The sequence below is a fragment of the Cucumis melo genome, chromosome 7 (genome assembly GCF_025177605.1).
Source record: "Cucumis melo cultivar AY chromosome 7, USDA_Cmelo_AY_1.0, whole genome shotgun sequence".
In the NCBI taxonomy this organism is placed as follows: domain Eukaryota; kingdom Viridiplantae; phylum Streptophyta; class Magnoliopsida; order Cucurbitales; family Cucurbitaceae; genus Cucumis; species Cucumis melo.
The window spans coordinates 11,115,160-11,127,499 of record NC_066863.1 but is presented as its reverse complement, the minus strand read 5'-3'; the positions used below and the strand labels follow the sequence as shown (position 1 = coordinate 11,127,499).

At 37.4% G+C, this 12,340-nt stretch overlaps 1 protein-coding gene and 1 long non-coding RNA gene across 12 annotated transcripts in view; both read left to right on the top strand.

Annotated features, from left to right (window-relative positions):
* The first annotated feature begins 1,648 nt into the window (after positions 1-1,648).
* The window catches only part of LOC103487505 (DNA ligase 6), a 50,748-nt gene continuing 40,056 nt past the window's right edge, over positions 1,649-12,340 (top strand). For 4 of the 11 annotated variants that reach the window (XR_007822400.1, XM_008445841.3, XM_008445843.3 and 1 more), the window contains exons 1-3: positions 1,650-4,140; positions 4,254-4,371; positions 4,528-4,609. Coding sequence is in view for 6 of the 11 variants with exons in the window: in XM_008445841.3 (XP_008444063.2) it covers positions 1,848-4,140; positions 4,254-4,371; positions 4,528-4,609 (2,493 nt within the window). In the remaining 5 variants the exon portion in view is untranslated. Of the gene's footprint in view, positions 4,141-4,253; positions 4,372-4,527; positions 4,610-12,340 lie in introns of all 11 variants that reach the window. The other 7 variants (XR_007822403.1, XR_537261.3, XM_008445846.3 and 4 more) reach the window with 4 other exon arrangements.
* On the top strand, positions 4,616-7,140 carry LOC127150235 (uncharacterized). Its single transcript, XR_007822404.1, has 2 exons — positions 4,616-6,389; positions 6,550-7,140. It is a non-coding gene; the product is annotated as an uncharacterized LOC127150235 (long non-coding RNA).

Sequence of the window (12,340 nt, the reverse complement as noted above, 5' to 3'; positions counted from 1 at the left end):
GTACAGAGAATATTGAAAAAAATCGTTTAGATTTGGCTAAACCCTAAACTATCAAATCTAAACGATCATATACCAAACAATAGTCAAATTTAAAGGATCATGTAACCAAATTTATTACGTGCGTTGTTGACGGCGTGGTTGATGGAGCATTATTGGTATTTTCCATTATAGGTCTGTGAGCTTTTTCCGTTTTCGAAATTGTTCTATACAATGTAAAACTTTTTCCGCTTTGTTATATTTCTCCCTTTTGTACTATTTAGAGTGTTGTGAGTTGAGCGATTTATTGTGGAGGTTCTCGAGTTTTCGATGTGAAAGTCAAGGTGATTTTGGAGGTTTCCAACAACAATGAAGTCTTCGAGAGTTGTTCTTCTTTGGTTCCTGTTATAACTTCAACCAAGCTCTAATGCCACGTTAAAATTTCTATCCAAGCTCTGTTATCACTAGTTAGAAATTACTATAAGCTCTGAAATCACTTGGTATAATTTCCTGCACTAGACCAGAGAACACAATGGCCAAACACCAAACACATAACGCAATAGCTAGATAACCGCAAAACGATAAAAGAATAAAGGACACGAAGATATATAGTGGTTCGACCAATTTGGTCTACATCCCTTTGAGAACCAACTTGGAGGGATTTTATTAAGAGCAATCAAAGTTACAATTACAAAAATCAACTAGATCAACAATCTGTAATTTTACCATCCAACCCGACTATACCGTCTTCCAAAACACCAAGAAACTGAGAGACCCATGTGTTGGCTGCTGCCTTTAATACTGAGACCCAAAACCCACTGAATAACCTCCTTCTCTAGTCGGAGAACCACGTGTCGAACAACCTACTACAAACCTAAGAAGAACCCAAGACAGAACCACGTGAAGAAATCCACGGCCGAAAAACTTAGTCAAACCACGCTGAAACCCGCCATTGAACTCCAGAACACTGTCCATGAAAGCAACGGATGAACGCCGATACCTGTAGGCTAAATCGCTCACGGGAAAACCCGTCGAACACTAATTTGCCATTGACGATACCTGTAGGCTAAACCGATACGTGTTCCTTTCTCTTCTTGTTTTTGGGCCGTTCTCTCTCTCTTTTCTCCCTCTCTGAATGTTGGCTACCCCTACACTTTATCTTTTCTTTTCCCAAACACTACTGTTCCTTTTATTCTCTTGACTATTATACTTGATAAGATAGATGACAATATCTCTTTTAAAGCAATGAGAGACTAATTTCTCTAGCTTTAGGATGTTGATGAAATTACTTACGAATTTGAATTAATAATTTCATGCTTTCATTGAAATGTTGAATTCTATGCTTTTCAATATTGTTATGCTTAATTATTATGGTTGAATGTTCAATTGAAACTATAATATTGAATTTGCTATTAGCCCTATCATACAAATGGTTAGGATAATAGTAAAAGTTGATCATGCTCATCATATATTTCAAGAAGTTAGTAATAATTAAGATTGTACAAGAAAAGATTATTCATGAAAAAGAAATCAAGAGGAGTGAGGGAGACCAAAGAGGAGAAATCAAGATGAGAGAGTGAGACCAAGGAACGGAAGAAAGAATCTAACCACAGAGGAAGAGAAAAGTTGTAGAGAAGAAAATTTGAGAAGAGAGAGGAAGGTGCGAAAGGTAGGAGTAAAAAGTAATGTTTACATTTGCTCGCCAATCCATCGAACACGTTAATGAGTTAAATCAATAATCGCTGGAAAACCAATTTCGTTTGATTTCTAATTTGTGCCCCAGGTGGGGCCATCGCAGCGGAAATCCATAAAAGTCGAAACCACAACGGTTCTTTCCTTATTTTCGCGCACTGAGCTAATGCCTTCCGTTAATGGCTTCCGAATCTTCCACACCTAAACCCCTAGCAATCGACTCTTCCCTCTGCTTCGTCACTGCTATCGAATCGTTTTCGCGGCAGCTGAATTTATCTCTTCCTCCGCTGAAGCTTCCATTTCGACCCCCTCCTTTTCCCTCCGATTTCCCCCAATCTAAACTCATCCCAAATTCCCGTTTCGTCGTGGACGCATTTGGCCACGCCGGCGATTACTCTCTTTCATATTTCCTCTCTCATTTTCACTCCGATCACTATGGTGGTCTCTCACCTACTTGGTGCAAGGGTATTATCTTCTGCTCCCACCTTACTGCTCGCCTTTTGCTCGAAGTTCTCAAAGTCCCTCTGCCATTCGTCCACCCATTGCCGCTTCGAGAGCCTACAACAATAGATGGCTGTGAGGTAATACTTGTTGATGCCAATCATTGTCCGGGTGCAGTCCAGTTCTTGTTTAAGATTCCTTGTGGGGATGGAAAGTTTGAGAGATATGTTCATACTGGTGATTTTCGGTTTTTTGATTCTATGAGAGTCGACCCTGTTTTGGAAAGGTTTATTGGCTCGGATGCGGTTTTCTTGGATACTACGTACTGTAATCCGAAGTTTAGTTTTCCTTCCCAGGAGGAGTCTATTGAATATATAGTTAACATCATACAACAAACTGGAGGTGCAAGTAAGGGTTCTATGGGGAACGTTCTTTTTCTTGTCGCAACTTATGTGATTGGAAAGGAAAAAATTTTGCTTCAAATTGCAAGTCGATGTAATCGTAAGATAATGGTCGATGCTAGGAAAATGACAGTCTTACGTGTTTTGGGATATGGAGAGAGCGGGGTGTTTACCGAGCATGAAAGTGAAAGTGATGTTCATGTTGTTGGATGGAATGTGTTGGGTGAAACTTGGCCTTTTTTTAGGCCTAATTTTGTTAGAATAAAGGATATAATGGTGGAAAAGGGGTATTCGAAGGTTGTTGGTTTTGTTCCAACAGGGTGGACTTATGAGTTGAAACACAACAAGTTCTCAGTAAGGTCCAAGGATTCACTAGAGATACATCTGGTGCCATATAGTGAACACTCAAACTACAATGAACTTAGGGAATATGTGAAGTTTTTGAGACCTAAAAGAGTTGTTCCCACTGTGGGTTTGGATGTTGATAAACTTGATAGCAAGCATGCTGATAAAATTAAGAAACACTTTGCTGGTTTAGTTGATGAAATGGCCAACAGAAAAGAATTCTTAAAAGGGTTTCATCGTGGATCTGGTGAAATGAGTGATGATGTTGATGAAAATTCCACAAAGGCTGAAACTGAGTTCCAGGAGTTCGAAGAAAAGGAAATTTCATCGTGTATGAATATAAGTGTCAAAACCGATGCATCCAATAGTGGTATGGGTTTGTCTTCTCTGCAAGAAGTTGGTTGTACCAATCTATTTGAGTCAAATGATGGGGAACAACAGAAGATTATCCAGGAACTTCGTGAGTGCTTGCCTGCATGGGTCACTCAGGATCAAATATTAGATCTGATTAGCAGCTCTGGGAGAAATGTCGTTGATGCAGTTTCTAATTTTTATGAACGAGAAACTGAATTTTATGAACATGTTTCAACTCTAACGGATATCTGTCCCAAGTACCCAAGCAAAATATCAGATAGCCCGTTTACTTTTCCTGCAACAGATAATAAAAAGGTGGTCATTTTGGGAAAAGTTGACACTTCTTCAGGCCATGCTTCAAAGTCGTCCAGTCCAAGGGGGACGGCCAAGACTAAAACTTCTCCTGGAAAAAGGAAGAGAAACTTTCAAGATAAGCCCAAAAATAAGTCAAGAAAAAATTTAAGTCTGCATTCTGGTGGGTCTAAGCAATCTACAATCACAAAATTCTTCAGGAAAGCTCCACGTTTGTCTGATTGTTCTAAAATGGAATCTATAGAAGAAAATTGTCAAGATCAAAGTTCTCCAAATGATATTACCGAATATGTAAACAAGATCGACGAGTTTATTCAAATAATAAATGGTGACGAATCATTAAAAACACTTGTTGAATCATTATTGGTAAAGACAAACGGAGACATGAATATGGCACTTGATTTGTATTATACTAATCCTCAGGAGAGGCTTGGTCAAAATGAAAAGGGTCACATCTTCAGCGGGAACCCAATCCAAACTGAAAGGAATTCGGATGAATGCTTATCTACTCAGAAGAAAAACATGCTAGAAAATATTGGGCTTGAGACTGATTTGTCTAAGAAGATAAATGAAACTTTTGTATCCCTACCACCTGAAGATTATGACCCAGTCAAGAATGGTTTGTATTAGTTCATTTACGGTTTTATCAAGCCATCACATTTTCCTTAGATATGATTGCATATTGATTTTTTGATACACTGTGCATGGAAATCTTGCATGGTATAAATTTAGCCTGTTGGCGGTATGGACAGCCTGCCCCATATATACATCTTGTACGTACTTTTGATCTGCTTGAAGAGGAAAAAGGGAAGATAAAAGCTACATCTATGCTTTGCAATATGTTTAGAAGGTTTGAATTCTATTGATTTTGTCCTTTTATTTTATTTTGTATTTTAAATGTCCTTTGCTATGTTGCTTATTGGTTAGGTTTTACACAATGTCTAATGTGATACATTGTCTTTTTTTTTTTTTTTTTTTTTTTCACTTTTCATTTTAACTTTTGCAGTTTATTGGTTTTGTCTTCTGAGGATGTGCTGCCTGCAGTGTATTTATGCACTAACAAAATTGCTGCTGACCATGAAAACATGGTTTTGTTACTTAACTTTATTCTCTGTACATTATGTTTCAATAGTATAAAATTTACCTTGTGTTTTTGGATGAGTGTTCTTTTTACCTGATGAAAAGTTATGCACGGAAGTTGTTACCTTTTATCATAAATTGTTTTTCTCCCCATTCATTTTAAATAATTTCATTTATAGGAGATTGTGAGTGCTTAAAGAAAGGATAAAAGAGTTATGGGGATTAAGACGTGAAGTTTGCAGAGGAAAATATTCCTTGATGATATGGACTAAGATTATTTTATATTATTTTATTTTTAATTTTTTGAAGCAATAAACTAGGATTTTCTTGAGAGTGTTCTTGATGGAAGTTCTTTTTTCTTGTTTCTTTTTCTTCATCTTTCTCTTCTTCTTTCTATCTTTTTCTTTCTTTCTTTTTTTTTTGTTGTTGAAAGAGGAAATGCTGATGTGAGGGGTTTTGTCTTAAAAATCTTTTAAAGAGAGATGTACAGGGATCCTAATGGTGTTTGGTCTCTTGTTAGGTTTGTTGTTTATCTTTGGACGTTTGTGGTGAAGGTTTTTTTATGAATATATGATGGGTTGTATTTTACTAGATTGAAGCCCTTCTTCTTTAGTTTGGATTCCTTTGGCACGCCCCGTTTTTAGTGGATTCTTTTGTGTTCTTTTTGTTTCTTCTTGCTGAAAGTTCGATTTATTATATAAAAAACAAACTTTTAATGTTTTCACAAGGATAAGAAATAAGATTAGAGCAAAGAAGAGGGATGGGACTAGGTAATCTCTCTTTGTTATTTATAATAACAATTTTTTCACATTGGAAACTAATTTGAAGGTAACATGTATAAGGGAAAAAAGGAGGGAAAAGGAGAAGTATCGTTAATGTATTTTCTATTTTTCTCAAATTCTAAAAGTGATATGAGTTCTTTCAGGGAGGGGCTTCTCGCCACTCTTTCCTAGACCGTTCTTTTTTTGATTAATACAAAGGTATATTTTATCAGAAAGAGAAAGTTCGTATCTCTCTCTCATGTCTTTGAAACTAATTTAATTTTTCTTTATCATAAATTTTTTTCTCCCCAGTCTCAGAATTGGATTAATTGTGCAACGGAATAGTAGTTGTCTTTTGGAAACAAATGCCTTAAGGATGTTTTATTGACATGTTTACAGCATTTTTGGAGTTATGCTATATCTAGATGTTGCTTCATAATTAATCTGTGCCTTCGTTTTGTTCATAATATGAGATTCCCTAGCATGCCCTGTTTCTTATATATGGATGAATATTATTGGGAATTTGAGTATCTAGTTGAGTTCGTGGTCCCGTGGAATGTTGCTTTTTAAGAAGGTAAATTTTCTCTCCTCTTTCCTCTCTTCTCTCTCCTCCCCCCTCTCTCATCTCTCCTCCTTCCTCCACCTCCCTTCTCGGCTCATCCTCTCTTTCCGGTACCTCCACGACGACTGCAATTTTTCTCCGATCAGACTTCACTTTGGACTTTTCTGCATTAGAAACAGAGACAGATGGAAGTAAAAAGTTGCAGGATTGACAGCTTGTATTTTTGCATTTTGGCATGAAGATGGAGTTTTTCATGTAGAAGATACTGGGGCAAGTTTAATCCTACCTATATCCAAATCACAGCTTATTTGGGTTCATTGAAGCCATCTCAGATTTGGTTCAAGAAAGAAAAATTAGAAATTGGCAGGGTGGAAGTTTCCAAGTTCAGAAGTGTGGTTGGGTGCTGAGGTGCAATGTATGGCATTGTAGAGACGGAAGATCAAATTAGAAGCCTTTTCAGTCAAGGTCGTGTAGGACATGAGATTCTGGACCCAGAATCCCCGTTTGTAACCATAGATGGGATAGCTTAAAAAAAAAAGTATTTTTAAAAAGGGAACGTTTTCTTCTACTAGAATAATTCCTCTAACTTTACAGTTCAAGTCACCTTGTTTTCTTTTTTTCATAGGTATGGCAAGGCCAAATCTTTTAAGAATGCAGCCGGTTTCATCTTTCTTAATCACCTTTCTCCTCGATCTACAGAGACAAAATGGAGGACTGGTGTTGGTTAATGAGCAACAACCATGTTTGATACCAACTACAATGCTCCATACCGACAACCATTTGAAGTAATGTGGCCTTTCCTTTGCATATTCCAATTGGTGAAGACAAACTGCGGTGGGGAGAACTTTTGTTAAATTGCTTGGCGGATTCAAAGCAAGTTATGAGTATAACATTTGGCATTCATCCTGAACTCGATCTTCATGTACTTTCAGCATCACTGAGAAGAAGTCTTGTATTCCTATGAAGGGCAGTTATGTAGACATGGTGAAGAACAAGGGGACTAACCAGCACTCTGTCTCGGCATCAGTAAAACAGAGCACAAGAAAATACTGGGTTATTAAGAACCCGGATGTATGCAAAGTTCATTTTGATAATCTATGGGTAGTATAAAAAATTTTCAGCTGTTGTTTTGGTTGTTTTCTGCCTTGTTTGGAGTTTGTTAACCTCTTGGTCCTCGTTTTTTCGCGTATGTAGGTTGCGGTTTCTTTGGCCCTTAGAGATTCTAGCTCTTTGTATAATTCTCTTGTATTTTGAGCATTAGTCTCATTTCATTATATTAATGAAGAAGGTTGTTTGCTGTTCAAAAGAAGAAAAAAAGATAATCTATGGGTTGTAACAAAGTCTTTTGAGTTTGACAGTTGGGTAAAAATCACCGAAACCTTAAAATTATACTTTGACCCAAATGTTATCATTAACCCCCTCTTTGCAGATAATGCTCTAGTTGAGATAAGATATAAACCTTTGAGCGAGATCATTGAAAACCTTGGTAAATGGCAAGAGTTTGACGCCTTTCGTTTAAAGTTTGAGAAATGGAACCAATGTGTTCATAGTAGACCATTTCATTATGAAGGGACATGGAGTGTGGATATCAATTAAAAATCTACCACTAGATTATTGGTGAAGACAAACATATGAAGTTATCAGAGCTCAATTGGGAGGCTTAGAAAATATAAGCTCTCAATCTCATTAATATAACATAGGCTAAAATACAAGTAAAAGAGAATCCCTGTGGATATATTTCGACATTTATCGAAATAATGGATGAAAAAGGGGAAATTTGTTGTTACATGTTGGTGACATAAGTTAATTAATCCACCTAGCAAGGTACAAGGAGAATTATTCTTTCATGATTTTTCGAATCCATTAGACATTGTTAGATTAAACCAAGTAAAGAAAGATGAAGGAATAGAGGGTGAAGATTTCGATCCTCAGTACGACTTTTTCCTCCCTTCGTGGTCCATTTCGAGTATGAAAAGAGTTCATTCTTGTCCCTTTGAAAAGAAGGGTAAGTTCCATTCTTAGACATCATCGAGACTCACCGGATTTCTATCGTTTTTCTTGAAACAGGGGAAGAGCACTCGTCAGAGTTTCTTTCTCGGGCAGCCATTAACATCTTTAAGAAAAGGACGTCAGAAAATTTTAAAAGATGCTCCAATTTAGAACCTCTTCATTATTGTGTCATTTTGTATCCCCACCAAAAGAATTTTGATTTAATGTGAAATCGACTGACCTGATCACCTCTGTCCTCTTCTTTGGCGTTAGTGAGTGTTCATGGAAATGATTCAGAGCTTCAAACGAATTTCTTGCTATGGGTAAAGCTGCGGAAGTGAATTTGGGGGATTTTCGAAACAGGGAGAAAAGAGGAAAGGTGTAGCTCTTTCATCATGTAAAAGTTTCCTGATTCTCGAAAGATCATGGAAGTTTTAAAATCTTTAACCATTAGGATACTTCTTGTTAGTGATATATAATTAAATTTGTCTTCAACTACTAACTTAAGCTTTTAGCTGAATTTGTGGTTTAATATGGATCAGAGCAGGTGGTCCAGGAAGGTCCCGTATTCAAGCTCCTGCATTGTCGTTTCCTCTCCGATTAAAATTGATTTCCACTGGTTGGGCCTTTCAAATATTTCAAGCCCACAAGTGAGGGGAAATGTTAGTGATATATAATTAAATCTGCCTTCAACCACCAGCTTAAGCTTTTGGGTGAATTGGTGGTTTAATACTTCTAATTGTACCGGGAGGATTCATCGTTTCAATATCACCAAAATTCAAGAAAATATTTCCTCTCTTAAAATCTGTAATTTCAATAGTTGAGGGCATATATTCACATAAATTTTTCTTGACTTAATCCTTGCTTCACTACAATTTGTAAGATTTAGGTTTTTTGTGGCTATATTCTCGAGACCCCCAAAATGATCACCGATAACTTCGGAAGTTCTACATCACCAATAATCCAAGGGAAGATTCTTAATTTCTAACCATCCTCCAAATCCTTTCATGACAAGTGGCCGATTGTGCTTGAGCTTCTCCCATTTTCAAAGTTGAGATAAAAGTAACCCATCGCCTGCCAAATTCCTTTCCCATTGTTGAAGTTCTTTATCGAGCCTTGATCAAGACTTATGAGAGCATTCTCATAAAATAGGGAATTTATAACAATCTGCACTTGAAAATAAGATTCCAACGTTTTCTGATTCTCTCTTCAGTCGTCGAAAGCAAAGGGTTTAGTAACAATCCATAGCTGATCGAAATTAGTATGAGCAACTCCTGTGTTCTTAATCACCCTTTGACTTTGATTTTCTGTCTTTGGAGTTGGGAAAAAAAGAGAAGGACCAGCCTTGCATTTTGTATCCACCTACCCTGCAACATCTCTAACTTCCTCTGTACTTTTCTTTGCGACAGAAACGTTGTACCCTTTAGATTTGACCTTCTCTGCATAACTCGGGTTGCTTGCTGAAGATGAGAATGAATTCTTGGATTGGTTACACGAAAACCATTTGGCATAGCCCTCCTTAGAACAGAATTTTTCCAGGGTGTTGAGAAAAGACCTCCATCCCTGTTGTTTTTCCCTAGAGCACACACTTGAATTTGACTGACCTCTTGATTTAGGCCAATAATCGCAACTTAAAACCCAATCGATCTTCGCATTGAACTTTGAAACCTTTAGTCTTCCTCTATCTAAATCACCAAGCTTTTGGAAGGACTTATCCTCTGGCTCTCTTAATAATTCAGATTTTGCTTTCAAAATCCATTCGAGTTGATTTTCAGATACTGATATGATTTTGCAAGCTTCCACATCTTTAATGTGAACTCGACCTCCCTCTTTCCAAATGTAATATTGAGACGGGATGACTTTGCAACTGACTTCTTCCATAATGAATCTTACAATACCGTCAAAGGGAAGGAGTCCTGGAGGATTCACCGGCAGCTAGAAAGAAAAAGGAGAGAGGAGAGAGGAGAGAGGAGAGAGGGGAGAGAAAACTTACCTTATTCCTTCTCTCTTTTAAAAGGGTGTTAGAGTCAGATGACAACAGATTCTGTGATTCTGGTCAATTGATCCATCAGGCAGATCCTCAGTCAAGTCCCTTTCAATTCACCTTTTCTCATCATCGCCGTTGGACAAAGGCACTTATAAAACTCTCTGGAAATCTAGCATTCCAAGGAGGGTTAATATATTAATTTGGATTATGGCTTTCGGTCACCTTAATTGTTCCTTGATTATGCAAAGGAAAATCCCCAACTAGTGCCTGCTATCCTCGGTGTGCCCACTATGTATGAACGACAGTAACAACCTGTTGCATCTCTTTATTTTATGCCCCTATTCAACCAGTTGGTGGGGGAGTATCTTTCTCATTTTGATGTGGGTTGGGCTTTCGACGGATCTCTAAGCTCAAATGTCTTTCAGCTGCTGAGGGGCTTGGTACTGCCAAAGAGACCAAGATTAATATGGGTGAACATGTCAAAAGCATTGCTTGCAGAAATCTGGTTTGAATGCAATCAACGCATATTTCACGACAAGGCAAGGGTTTAGGACAAGGCAGGGGCTGGGTTGATACTGTGGACACTGCAAAGAGAAATGCTGCAGCTTGGTGTTCTTTAAATAAGGAATTTAAGGAGTATTCCAACCAAGATTTATGTTTAAATTGGGCGGCTTTCATCTATCAACCAATTTAATGGGGGCTGATCTTCCTGCACTTCTCAGAAGCTCAAGACTTGCATTTTTGCTGTTTTCTTCTAATATAAGACCTCCTTTTTAGTTTTGTTAGCTATAGGAGTTTATTATTTGGGTTTCTTTTTTGAAACTGTGTTACTTTCCTCTGTGTTCTTTCTTTACTTTCTGTTTTGTATTTGCTTTCCTTTTTGGCTGTTTGCTTTCTGGTTTATTGGGTACTTATATGCTCTTTTTTATGTTTTTATGGGATATGATGATGGCGTTAAAGGGTTTTTATGGGATATGATGATGGCGTTAAAGGGTGTCAACCTAGTTGAGATGTCTAGATGCGCTTCTTAATCCCCTCTTTTTAGGCTTCTCTTTTATTCTCATTGTATAAGTCTCTTGTATTTGAGTTTATATTAATAAAGAAGCTTGTCTTTGTTTAAAAAAAAGAGTTCAATCTATCTTGGGTCCTTGGAGCAGATTTTGAGAAAATGTGAGGACTTGGTTAAGAGGTATCGGTTTTAATAAAGAAGCTACACTACTTTGGGAGAATGCGGTGAATGCTATCTTGGCAGAAATTTGATTTGAAAGGAACCAAAGAGTTTTTAATGATAAATCAATGGGCTGCTTTGATCATTTTGACATAGCACACATAAATGCCTCCTCCGTTACCATGGTTTGGCCTAGTGGTAAAAGGAGACATAATCTCAGTAACTAACTAAGAGGTCATGGGTTCAATCCATGGTGGTTACCTACCTAGGAATTAATTTACTACGAGTTTCCTTGACACCCAAATATTGTGGGGTCAGGTAGGTTGTACGGTGAGATTAGTCGAGGTGCACGTAAACTGGCCGGGACACTTGCGGATATAAAAGAAAAGCCTCCTCCTGGTGCACCCTCTTATATCTTTTCAGAAGCTATGGCATTCAAGACATCAACTTTAATTGGAGAGCTTTTATCTTTCCATCCTGATCTTTGTTGTTACTATTTTGTTTTTACTCTCTTTTCCTTCTCTTGGTTACCTTTCATTGTACTAAACCTCTTACTAGTCTTGACCTAGTAAAGATTTATTATCATGGCTTAGTATTGAGTTCTGTTTTCTTTTATTTCTTTTACTTTTGTTCTTTTGGAAATGATGAGGTTGCTGAGGGGGTGTCAACCTAGTTGAGATGTCTAGGTGCAACTGCTGATCCCTAGTATTTTTGATAGCTCTTGTATAGCCCTCTTGTACTTTGAGCTCGTCTCTCTTTTTGACTATTAATAAAGATATCCATTTCCGTTTTAGAAAAAAGAAAAAATAAAAGAGTTTGGAAGTTAGAGTCTTACGGAAAATTCTCGGTTAAATCGTTGGTTAAACATTTATCCTTAGCTTCCTCCATTGCAAAGCAATTATATTTGGCTATTTGGAAGACCAAAAGTCCAAGAAGAGTTAATATCACAATTTGGATAATGCTGAATGGGATCTCGAATCTTATTTATGCACTTTTGAATCTCTGTCCTTTTTGCCATGGGAAGGTCCAAATTATTATCTAGGTCATTAGGTGATTGGGCTAGGGTTCATGTGATTTACAGAGCGTGGAAGGATTATTGTCTAATGAAGGTGAGGGTCTTTCTTTGGGTTCTTTATAGTGCTATTCCAAGAATAGTTATAGATCGAGCAGTCTAATTCAGTTATAAATGTCTCCTTGCAGGATGGTCTGTTTTGTGCATAAGTGCTTCAGAGTATGTGGATTATATCTTCCCCGGTGTCAACATGGGAGACA